Source organism: Microcebus murinus, chromosome 18 (assembly GCF_040939455.1).
Source record: "Microcebus murinus isolate Inina chromosome 18, M.murinus_Inina_mat1.0, whole genome shotgun sequence".
NCBI lineage: Eukaryota > Metazoa > Chordata > Mammalia > Primates > Cheirogaleidae > Microcebus > Microcebus murinus.
In genome coordinates this window covers 4,493,085-4,505,667 of record NC_134121.1, presented here as the reverse complement: position 1 = coordinate 4,505,667, position 12,583 = coordinate 4,493,085, and the positions used below count along the sequence as shown (strand labels likewise).

Below are 12,583 nucleotides of genomic sequence, written 5' to 3'. Positions count from 1 at the left end.
GTGGGGAGTAGGCAGCTCGACCTTTTCCCTGCCCCACCCTGACCCCCACGTCCCACCTGTCCCCTAAGAAAAGAGCTTGACTCACTCCATGTAGGGAACTCACACTTGGGGCTTTCCTGTCAGCCCAGCCTTTCTGTGTGCGGTGAGTCTGAGGGGGTGCGGGTGGCGATGGGGTCGGGCTGTCCTGTCTGTGCCCTCTGGTGCCTCTCCCTGCCTGCCGCTCCTCCGTGCGCTGCCACCACCCTGAGGCTTCAGGGCTCCCAGGGCGCCCCTGGGAAGAAGGGTGCCGTCGGCCGCCTGTGCATTCTGGGCTGTGGCTTCCTGTGGTTCCAGCCCAGGGTCACAGTGACACCGCCTGCTCTTCCTCTTCCAGAAGCTGGCCTGCTCTTTCCCAGTGTTGTCAGTGAATTCATTTTCCACTAAGGGTGTTTGGGGAGGGAAGGGAATTATGAGCCAGTTACTCATCTTGAACTAGAAGCCAGTTATGCCTGCTGTGGGCACACAGGTCTTACAAAGGTTTTACAGTCATGTTTATTGTTTTTTAAGTTCTTAATCTTAACAATTTAATATTTATTTTTATCAACTCAGGCTAGTTTCCAAAACAGTGATCAATTAAGGCTGTTGGGAGGATGCTGCTTCTAGTAGGAAGGAGAAGTTAGTGCTGACACATAAATGATTAAAAGCGGACATTAGAGCCCAAACCACACTACCCAGACAGCCCAAGGCAGCACTGCCTTACAGGGTAATAACGAGTCAAAGGATGGCCCTGAACGTTAACTGGTGGCTTATTTAAGAAGCAAAGAAGCTTATAGCTTTAGACTTCCATGATCAACAATTAAAATAAAGCTTTGGCATTTGAAGGGGCGTCTTTCAATTTCCTGAATAATCAATGTGTGGAATGTTCCATCTGTCCCACCGGCAGTGAGATGTGGAATCAGATTCGTCAGTGTTTAGGGAGTCTGTGCAGTGTGCCAGGCATTGCTCTAAGTGCTTTTTCACATGGTTCATTTCATTGTTACAAATCATGTATAGGTTTATATTTAGCCATTAAATCTGTGTAGAATGTAGCTAGGTTAAATTAAGTCTTGACAGTGTGCGTAGCCAATAAAAGAGGTGTTTTGCCCTCAAACCCAGTGTCGTTACGAGGCTCTGCTGGGATACACTTGCCCCAGGGTGCCGTCAGGGCAGCTGTTACTCGTTGCCAGAGAGAGCAGGCATCAGGCAGCCAAGCAATTGGTCTGTGGTCGCACAGCTGGGATGTCAGGGGCCAGTTCCAGAATCCCCAAGTCTGCCTCAAGTTTCCATGTGTCATAGTTAGACTCTAGTGCACTAATGTTCCAGGTTTCAGGATTTATGATTCTGATTTATGCTTATTAATTCTCAGGTGCCCCTTGGCTTTGGGGTGGCAGCCAGTGTCCAAGTGGGCAATGCTCTGGGGGCAGGGGACGTCGAGCGGGCACGGTGCTCCTGCGTCGCTGTTCTCCTGTGTGCTGGTGAGTACGGCAGCTCTGCTCCTGGGCGTGCCCGCTGAGCTTAGTGTGGTAAGTTAAACTCTGCATGTCAGAATTTCTCCAGGAATTGAATCACATGTGCACTCAACTAAAACCTCTATTCAGTATGCTCTTTCTGATTTACTGAGTTAAATTCAGCTTTTAATTATGATTTTCTGTTATTCTATACCAACTAAACAATATTGTACTTGGCACTAATTTTAAAGGTAATTATCATCCACAGTCTTATTTTATGACCATAGTGTAAGTAACCAGTTCTCTGTGTTCCTGGACCACTGCCTCCTCTGGCAGTTCTAATGTTCTAGAATCCAAGCAGTTAGAAAAGACTCTGATTGTATTGATATCGTATTCAGCATCTTCTTGCTGTTTCTGAAAAGATCAAAGTCTCCCTTGAAAAAGGAGTCTGACCGTTGATCTTTTCAGAGACAGCAAAAAGAAGCACTATTTACAGGCTGGGCATGGTGGCTCTTGGCTGTAAATCCCAGCCTACTTGGGAGGCTGAGGCAGGAGGACCACTTGAGCCCAGGAGTTGGAGGCTGCAGTGAGCTCTGATGATGCCACTGCACTCTAGCCTGGATGACAGAGCAAGACCCTGTCTCTAAAAAAACAAAAGCCTGGAGTATATAGTCCTACCAATAAAGATTTGCACAAAATGAAAACACTTTCTTAAAAATAGTAAATTTGTTCACATAATTAAAAAAGAAACACTATTTACGTTACTACATTTCTTAAATCATTGACACAGATATTTCATGGGAAATCCTCCCTCAGGCTTGTCATACTCTGGAGAATTGTCATTTCCAGTTGCTTCTGCTGTATTTTCCAGGAGTTTGTGCACTTGCCTTGGGATTGTTACTCGCAGCTTTGAAAGATGTGGTCGCCTATGTGTTCACCAGTGACAGGTATGTACTTGTCTAGAAAAATGTCTTTAGTTTCATATTTCTTTCTTCACTGTACTTTTGTGATCGTGAGGAGGCAAGTAGCACTTTACTTCACAGGAAGACCAGTAGGACTGCCAGGAGTGAGCAGCACAGCACTCCCTGCATGTGGATGGGTTTGCGCAAGGTGACAGTCATCCCCACTCCTCCTGTGCCTTCTTCACTTGTTCATCAAACCTGAGTGGAGTTTCTCCTTTGCTCAGAGATACACAGAAAAAGCCATGGAATATCCTCCTTCCCAGAAGGGGCCCTCACAATCCACGGCATGCTGGTGACATGCATGATTGGTTCTAGGCAGTACTTATAAAAATTACTGACTCAAGCTTAGGTTAAATATTATTGCATTTTCTATAATTATGTGTTTGCATAATTATATAGATATAACAAAGTGTCTTTTGAATAAAAAATCCTCTTCATGAGAAAGCTTTAATAATTTGCACCACTTGCCTCATATTACTCTCATGAAGTAATTCAGTTTTATTTTCAAATGTGTTCTTCTAGTTTCATCTGACCTCATTGGTTTTACACTTGATCTTAGCCCAGAGGCCAAGAAGCAATGACCTCACTGGTTTTAGACCAATGCCTAAACAAATACTTAGAAAATCTTAGGACCAGACAGGTGATCCAAATGGAGTAATAGGGACTTGGGTTTACCTTTCTGCCTTAAACAACTAAAAAACTGGATAAAAAAATATATTTTTAAAAATAGTTATCAGATGTTGTGTAATAGGCAGCACAAAATAGTAAGCCCCGAGAGGGGAGGCACCCCAGGGAGCAGGCTGCGATTGCCCGGCGAGCTGGGACAGACTTTCCAGGCCAGTGCACGGGACAGGGGAAGCCCCTCTGCCTCCCTGGCTGAGGACATAGAGCTGGCTCTTCTGGGAAGCCGTGTGGCCAGAGTTGACACTGGAGGGGACCAGAGAGGAGAGAGCTCCACAGAGAGCGCCTTCGGGCTCTGCAGAGGGTCCCCTCAAGTCTAGCTGGTTACTGGGCCATGCATGCACGTGGGGCGACTGCTTGAAGCCAGCAGGAAAACACCTGAAAGAAGCAAGCAGAACAGTCCTTGGAGTTCATGCAGCTGGCATGAAACAACCTCATGATACGTGGGGCAGCTGTTCTTAGCAGGGTCTTAGTAGTGGAGAAGAATTTGCCCTAGAAATGAAGAGTGCTCTGATCCTGCCTAACAGAGCTTAACAGCAGACCTTAAAAGGATCAGACTGTTTCCAGGAAACTTAACTGCATCACAGAACTTAACTGTATCAAGGCTTAAGAGTAGTTAAGATAATTTGAGAATACCCAGAACCCAACAAAGTCAAATTCACAATGTCTGGCATATAATTAAAAATTACCAGGCATATAAAGAAACAAGAAACTAAAATCCATAATGAAGAGAAACATCAATCAATTAAAACTGACCCAGAAACGAACAGATGATAGAATTAGTACTCAGTGATATTAAAACAGCTTTTATAACCATGTTCCATATTTTTAAGAAGGTATAGAATAACATGGGCATGTTAAAATGAGACATCAAAGATATAAAAACAAAACAAATTGAACATCTAGAAATGAAAAAAAGTCAGAGGTGAAAAGGCATTGGATGATATTAATAACAGACCAGACACTTATAAGAAAAGATTAGCGAATTTAAAGATACAGCAATAGTACATATCCTGAATAAAAAGTAGAGAGAAAAAAGACTGAAAGAATGACCAGAGCATAGTCAAGCTGTGCGTGGCCTAGAAAGCACATAGTCAGAGCTCCCAAAGCAGAAGAGAGCGAGGGGGGGGCAGAAAAAATTCTGAATAAATAGTGGCAAAAAGCTTTCCAAATTTGTTAAAATCTTAGGGTTAAAGGGATCAAAAAGGCTATTTGATCTAATCACCCAGCTGACATTGGGATTCCACCAAAATATCCTTTCCAGGTTGTCTGTCTTACACCGTCATGTCCTCAGTGGTGAAGGCCTTGCGGCCTCCTGAGGCCGCTGTGCTTCTCAGAGCGCCTTCCTTGTTTCGAGCTGCAGTGCCCTTGCACCCCGTGCCCTCCGCCCACTGAGACCCGTGCACTCGCGACCCTGTAGGAGAGGCTGTCTGTTTCTGAGGCACAGCTGCAGGGTCCTCTCTTTTCATGGGAAACACCTGTGATTCCTTTAGCCGGTTCTCATGGAATGTGATTTCGAGTCTCCACCGTCCCCACCCTGAAGCCACACGGATCTGAAGGCAGCGTTGGCAGTCCAGAGAGCACCACGTAGAGCAGAGCAATTTCCATTCTGCCTGTTGGAATTCTAGTCGGGTATTCAGTTTTTGGTGGCTACACCACACTGAATCGTCTGAGCTGACGCCAGCTGCCACTGCCCAGCCGCAGCAGCACACTTTCCCTCGTATGCTTGTCCTCTTGAGCCCAAGTGCAGAATCCTACATTTGGACCCGTTAAGTGTTTTCTTGTTTTTATTTTACTCATCTTGACATTGTTGGTGCCTAGTTCTTTGGTGACAGCATTTCCTGTTTCCTCCAGCTTCTGGCATCTGTACATGTGGTAAATACTTTGATATCTCCATTTCTTCCTCTTTTCACCTAAACCTCTGGCACCTTCATCCAGTCTTTCCCTCCACCCCCAAGTCCTCCCAGCATGCTTAGTGAACTCAGCATCTGAATGGATGAGCCACCCATTGTCCCAGCCCTTCACTCCAGCACCCTGGTCCTCACCCCAGTAATCTTCTCTGCCCTACCTCAGGTACATCTTCCCATGGTCTTACTTCAGGTGTTTTCATCACATACAACTGTTCCACCTCCGTCCTTCAGTTGGCCACGACTCTAGTCTTTCCAGCATGCTTTTACAGCTATGTCTACTTAAGTGGATTTCTCAAGCATTTGGCTTTCCAAACAATTGACACCTCTGGTCTTGTGTTCTTTCTCATTCCACCACCACATTACTGGCTATACATCCTTTCTTGTGTAGCTTAGGCCCATCATGTTAGTAACTCTCTTGGCTGTAACCTGAATTCCTTTGACCCTCGCAAATGACGGAACCCCACTTCGGAGGAACCCGGTTGCATGTTGTCTGTGCCAGTAGCTGATCACTTTTGGACAAGCCACACAAGAGGGCATATTGGTTCCACTAGAAACTTATGACCACCAACCACAGCTAGACTCTCAGCTCTGCTCATCCTGCGTCTCTTTGGTCACCTCACTGTCTATCTCTGCAGTCTACATTAAACCTTCTCTACCTTTTTCAAACCACTACCCCTCCCTAGCAGACAACCTTGCCTTTTCCTTGCTTGGTGTGTATTCGGCTTCTTGAATATATAGATTCATGTCTTTCATCAGATTTGAGAAGGTTTTGGCTATTCTTTTTTCAAATATCTTTTCTGCCTCTTTGTTTCTCTCCTCACCACTGAGATTCCCGTTGTTGGTGTACTTGATGGTATTCCCCGGGTCCCAATGTCTGTGTTCCCTTTTTTCACTTTTTACTGTTCCTCAGACTAGGTAATCTCAATTCTCGTATCTTTAAGTTCACTGATTCTTCTATCAGCCCAAATCTACTGTTGAGCCCTTCTAGTGAATTTTTTATTTTATTTATTGTACTTTTCAACTCCACAGTTTTGTTTTGTTTTGTTTTTTAATTTCTAACTCTGTATTGATAGTATCTAGTTGGTAAGACATTATTCTCATACTTTAGTTCTTTAGAGATGGTGTTCTTTAACTCTTTTTACATATTTAAAATAGTTGAATTAAAGGTTTTTTTGGTAAGAAAGCCCATGTCTGAGCTTTTTCAGAGACAGTTTGTATTGATTGCTTTCTTCCCTCCTGTGCATGGGCTGTACTGTCTTGTTGTTTGCATGACTCATAATTTTTTGTTGAAAACTGGAAATTTTGAATGGTATAATGTGGCAATTTTGGAAATTAGATTCTTTTCCTCCTGGGGCTTTTTGTTGTTGCTGCTATTTGCTTAGTGTCTTTTATTATTTATTAGGGACTTATTCTATAAAGTCTGTATTCTTTGTCAAGCGTGGCCACTAAAGTCTCTGTGTCATTAGCTTAGTGGTCACCTAATTATTGGACAGAGATTTCCTTAGATGACTGGATCCCAGACATCTCCCACTCTTTGCCAAGGGGCTCTGCATTTTAGGAAACACCTTCAGCACTCAGTGAAACAGTTGACAACTTGGTTTTAACTTCACCTTGTTTTTTCAGAGCCTCAGATTCAGCCAGAGGTGAGTGCTCAAGGCCTTCCCTGGCCTGTCTTTCACATGTGCATGGTGCTGTGCACACACACGGCCCTCTGGATCCCTGGACATGTGTCAGAGCTTTTCAGAGCCTCTCAAGCCATGTCATCCCCCATCTTTCCTGCTAAGCTTTTTTGTTATCTGTTGTTTGCCTCTGCTGTTACCTCTTGACTCAGGCAGCTAAAACTTTTACCTGTATAAATATTCAGCAAATAGCCTTCAGAGATCAACTTCAGCACCGGGCAGGTTTGAACCAGGTGAAATAAAGATATCCTGTCAAGTGGGGTCTTCTGGGGAACACCAGACAGGGGGTCTTTGTGAAATAAGTGTTCTTTGGAAATGAGGCTTTGAAAGAGTTCAACTCATTTTTACTCCTCAAGCCCTGGAAATAGTTACCTTTCAAGGTTACCACTGAGCTGGGTGCATGGGGGTGACGGCGGGGTAGGTCACGACACCACAGCTCTTGCTGTGCTCACCAGATCCAGCCATTTTTCTTGAACAAGTGCTGCACAGGTTACTGTAAGCCTTTGGTTAATTTTCAGAGTTCTGATAAAATTGATTCTGACAATATTTGCCAGTTTCTGACAGTTTCTCTTTTTCCTGTGAATAGTCCGTATTTCCTGTCGCTTTGTATGTTTTATAATGTTTTGTTGAGAACTGGATGTTTTGAATATTGGGATGTGCTGACTCTGTAAATCAGGTTCTGTCCCTCTCCGGGCAGTTAGTCTTGCTTGCTGGGGGCCATAGTTGTACACTGGTTTAGGAACCTTTCCACAGCAGTTCCTACAAAGACCAAATGGCCCATTGGAGATTTCCATAAATGCCTCCATCCAATAAGGAAAGTTGTGGGTTTTCGAAATTCTTTGACTAGTGCTGCCTCAGCCCAGAGGGCCTCTTGTGCCAGTTCCCAAGGGAACCTCCAGGTAGATCAAACTACACAACTTGAATTTTTAGAGGACAGAGTCCTTATTGCCCACCCTGGCACCAGTGAGCCGTGCAAGCAACATGGCAGCCGTCCTTACCTCGGCCAGCCTTGGGACTGGAAGGTGGGAAAGGCTGCTGCTATGGGAAATGCTGAAAGTCACCGGTGTTCCTCAGCCCCTTTCTTCCTCAAGCACTGTCCTCACCACCATGAGCTTTGCACTAGACCCAGGTTCTTGCCAGTTCACTGGTTGTCTGGCAAAGAGACGGATTCTTGAGCTGCTGTGGCTGCTGCTGTTTTCTGAGGTGTCACTGGGATGCAGACTTGTCACGCTAATGTGCCTCTCATTCTTTTGGAGGCAGAAATTGTTTTCTGGAAATCTTCCAGATATTATCTTTGTCCTTGGGTGTGTTTAGGTGCAGGTGAATCTTTGTTCTTCTGTTCTACTTGCCACTTTGTAAACTTTCAATCTGAAACATTGGATTTTTCTTTAGCTCTAGGAAATTAACCTTTTTTAAAAATTAGCCCTCCCATACATCTTCTCTGTTGTTTCCTTTTGGAATTCCTTTTAGATAAATAACAAGACTTGTGGATTAATCTGACACATCTCTTTTCTCTCATCTTCTGTCTCTTTGTGTATAGGGATATTCCTCGACTTTTCTCCCCAGTTGAAATTTAGTCGTTAGCCAGGCGCATCCATTATCCAGCCCTTCGATATTTCACTTCAGTGTCCATGTTTGTTATTCCCAGTCACCTTTTCCCCATTCGCTTTGCCTGTTGTCAGCTTATGAATGTCACTGAGAATTGTGATTATAATTAAAAACTTTTTTTTCCTTATGTTCCTTGTAATCTTTGTGTTTCCTGTTGTGTCCACATGTTGATTTTGATCTTTTATGTTTTTGTGCTGTTGATTTTCCTCAGTGTCTGGTGCACATTCGCTTAACATTTGTGTTTTTGAGTGAAAGACCATGTTGTCATGTCATTTAGTAGAGACAGGGGCCACGTTGGGTGACTTTGCAGTTCTGTGTGTCGATCCAAAGAGAGAGGTTTCCTGCAGGCCTGCCCGGCCGCACAGGCGGTTCCCAGCAGGCTGCCCGGGCGAGCTGGGGAGCAGGCGGCCTTTGGCGGGAGGGCGCCGCGGCCTGGTCCACCCCGCGTCCCCATGTCTCTCTCCCCGCCCTGACACCCCTCTGCGGACTCCCAGCGGATCTTCCACCAAAGTTGAGCAGGCTTCAGGGGCTCCCCAGGAAGTAAATGCTCCCCTGTGAACACTGGCCTTCAGCCGCGTGAGGACGCCCGCCGCCCCGGCCGAAACCGCGTTGTTCCCCCCACCCCCGCGGCCCGGAGACAGAGCCTGAGGAGCCCCCATCTGCGGTGGCAGCCTACCTCCTGTCCCTTTTAACTTCGGTTCTGTAATTGAGGTTAATAGTAAGGTCTAAATTGGTGAGGTTTTATTATGTATTTTATCAAAAAGAAATGTACTACTTTGACCGAATTGGCGGATGGACTCATCGGGTTGTCAGGGCAGCAGTCAGTCAGCACTCCACTTGTGTGATTGTGAGGGCGCTGACTACCTTCTTTTCCTCCAACAGAGAGATTATTTCCCTTGTGAGCCAAGTGATGCCTATTTTTGCTCCTTTTCATCTATTTGATGCCCTTGCAGTGAGTATTTGGAATGGTTTTACCCTAATATACATAGCAAAATTTGTTTTGTGTTTCGGCTTTTTAATTAAAAATTATATGTCTGTAATTTCACTTTTGAAGAGAGAGCTATTGCTTTAAGCAGTCTGAGCCATTTGAGGAAAGGTGGGTTCCTTAAGAGTGTAGCCTTTCAGGGTGGAAGAGACCTGAATTTTCTGCTTCCCCTAACTCTATCTGGTGCCTAAACGCAGTTGTGTGGTGTCCTCGCCACGTGGCCTCTGCGTGAGTCCTCCGAGGCCAGCCATGCTACCTGTGAATCAACTCCCTGCACTAGAAAGTCCCTCTCTAGGTTGCTCTTTTGTGGTTTCACAGGTATTTTTTTGTTTAAGATTTCTTTTTTTTTAATTTTTTTGAGACAGAGTCTCACTCTGTTGCTTGGGCTAGAGTCCTGTGGTGTCAGCCTAGCTTACAGCAACCTTCAACTCCTGGGCTCAAGCAATCCTCCTGCCTCAGCCTCCCGAGTAGCTGGGACTACAGGCATGCGCCACCACGCCCTGCTAATTTTTACTATATATTTTTAGTTGGCCAATTAATTTCTTTCTATTTTTAGTAGAGACAGGGTCTCACTCTTGCTCAGGCTGGTCTCAAATTCCTGAGCTTGAGCGATCCGCCCACCACCGCCTCCCACAGTGCTAGGATTACAGGTGTGAGCCACCAGGCTGGCTGTTTCACAGGTATTTAAAGACCCTTCTTTTTTTTTTCTGTGACATCTTGCTCTGTCACCCAGGCTAGCGTGCCATGGTATCAGCCTGACTCACAGCACCCTCAAACTCCTGGGCTCAAGTGATTTCTCCTGCCTCAGCCTCCCGATGACAGAGACTATAGTTGCAAACCACCATGCCTGGCTAATTTTTTCTATTTTTAGTATAGAGAAGGGTCTCACTCTTGCTCAGGCTGGTCTTGAACTCCTGACCTCAAGTGATCCTCCCGAACTTGGCCTCCCAAAGTGCTAGGATTACAGTTGAGAGCCACCACGCCTGGCCCTTCACCTATGGTTCTAGACTGAATTCTGCTGAGATACCATCAATGAAATCTCTGCATCTTTTTGAAACTTATGCTTTTAAAAAGTATTTTTTAAACAGTCAAAATAAATAGTCAGAAATTTAAATAATGTTACGTTAGCATAACTTTATAAACAAAATGTTTTCCTTCATCTCTTACATGATGTACTATGCCTGCTTTAAGATAAAGCTATTTGACCATGTCCAAACTTGTGAGATATTAACGTAGTGTTCTCAGTGTGACATGACGATAGCTATGTGACTACAACGCTGCTTTTGGCTTTCTTTTCCTTAGGGCACCTGTGGTGGCATCCTGAGAGGTACAGGAAAACAAAAGATTGGTGCTATCATGAATGCTGTTGGTTACTATGTTTTTGGTTTTCCCATCGGAGTATCTCTGATGTTTGCTGCTAACCTTGGGATAATAGGTATGTGTTTGATTCTTCAGTGACTTGTCTCGAATCTCACTCGTATTATTAAGATAAAGTGCTTGAGATGCAAAGCAATTGACTGGAAAGTTGTCCCTATGCAATAGGAAACACTATTTTCTCCCCCAGTATCCAGTGCCTTGTCTGTTTACTGAACACAGTAAACATGGTCCTGCCCTAGCAACGAGACCAAAGGGAGGGACAGGGTACAGTGAGAGCCTGTGCTGAGTTTTAGGGAACATCTAAGCCCATCTGGCTTACTAAGGTGGTGCTACATTAGCTCAGACCTGAAGCACAGGTGGAATTACCTGGATGAAGTGAGCAGCATTTATTGAGAGCACGATTCTTTCCCCGCTGAGTGGTCTTGGCAACCTTGCCGAAAGTTAGCTGGCCATAGATGTATGGGTTTGTTTCTGGACTCTCTTTTCTATTCCACCGGTCCATATGTCTGTCTTCATGCCAATACTGCACTGTTTTGATTACCATAGCTTTGTAGTAAGGTTTGAAATCAAGAAATGTGAATCCTCCAATTTTGTTCCTTTTCAGTTTTGTTTTGCTTATTTGGGGCCCCTGTAATTCCATATGAATTTGAGGATCAGCTTTTCTGTATGAAAGGAATTTTTATCAGGATTGCATTGTATCTGTAGATTGCTTTGGATAGTATTACCATCTTAACGGTCCCTGAACATGGGACATCTTTCCATGTATTTAGGTCTTTTAATTTCTTACAACAAGGTTTTACAGTTTTCAGTATACAAATCTTTTACTTCCTTGGTTAAATTTATTCCTAGATATTTTATTCTTGGATGTTATCACAACTAGAATTATTTTTCTTATTTCCTTTTCAGATTATTCATTGCTGATGTATTAAAACATGACTGATTTTTGTGTGTTAATCTTCTATTTTACAAATTTACTGAATTTATTAGTCTAGTAGATTTTGGGGGATTTTCTATATATAGGGTCATGAGGTGGGGAACCTATGACCTTCTGATTTCAAAATTGTTCTTTTTGGAGCACCAAAGTAGGTGAGAAAAGCTTCATCTTTCTCTGCTGTGTACCTTTTAATAAAAGGATTTGTTCTGTAAAAATTGCATTCAGTCAAAAGGCTGCACTTAAGAACATAGAGGGCCACAAGTGGCTTTAAGGCCGCAGGTCCCCCACCCCCTTTCAGATTCCTACAGGCCGCAGTGAGGCAGGAAACCAGCTCGTGTCATTTGACTCCAGAGCCACACCTGTCACTGCTGTCCCTCTCTGTTCAGGTCCCCCATCCATCCAGCATGCAGTCACTGAGTGCCTGCATGGGTCAGGCCCTGTGCTGTGTTAGAATCTGCAGGTATAGAGAGAAACAAGCGAGGTCCGGTCTTTGTGAGTTTGTACTCTCTGCTCTTGGTTTTAATTTTCTGTTGTACTTTGGTCCTTTTCCTACTTTGTGCTTTTGGAACATTGGCCCTCATCAGGGGCCAGAGGTGGTGAGCTCTCTGCTTTCCTTGTTCTGCTCGCTCCCGGTTGGAAGTTTCCAGGCTCTACTCCTAGGTGCTGACTGTGCTCAGAACTTGGCCTCTGGGACTCTGTGTATTTCCTGCCACCCCAGGCATTCCCAGCTTGTTGCCAACATCTCTGCCTACTGGCCCTGTTTTCCCCCCTTTCTGGTTCAGTCACCCAGGCTCAAGAGCTGCCCCGACCACACTGCCCACTGTGACCCATCTTGTCCTTATGATATCCTCCATCTGTGTGAGGGGTTTATCCTACTTTCGAGAAGGAAGAGTTGAGAGTTTATAATGACCACGGCAATGGCATTTATCTTGGCGCTTATTATATGCAGTAAACTCTGTGCCTAACTCGATCAGTTATTAC

The 12,583-nt window shown here is 44.7% G+C and overlaps 2 protein-coding genes across 2 annotated transcripts in view; both read left to right on the top strand.

Annotated features, from left to right (window-relative positions):
• Positions 1-12,583, top strand: part of LOC105862011 (aldehyde dehydrogenase, dimeric NADP-preferring) — a 200,407-nt gene that overhangs the window by 70,464 nt on the left and 117,360 nt on the right. The gene's annotated exons all lie outside the window — the stretch shown is intronic.
• Positions 1-12,583, top strand: part of LOC105861990 (multidrug and toxin extrusion protein 2-like) — a gene marked incomplete at its 5' end in the record, with an annotated part of 57,688 nt that overhangs the window by 36,207 nt on the left and 8,898 nt on the right. Inside the window, 4 exons of the mRNA XM_075993976.1 lie at positions 1,385-1,493; positions 2,338-2,413; positions 9,189-9,258; positions 10,594-10,726. Coding sequence (XP_075850091.1) covers positions 1,385-1,493; positions 2,338-2,413; positions 9,189-9,258; positions 10,594-10,726 — 388 coding nt within the window. The remainder of the gene's footprint in view (positions 1-1,384; positions 1,494-2,337; positions 2,414-9,188; positions 9,259-10,593; positions 10,727-12,583) is intronic.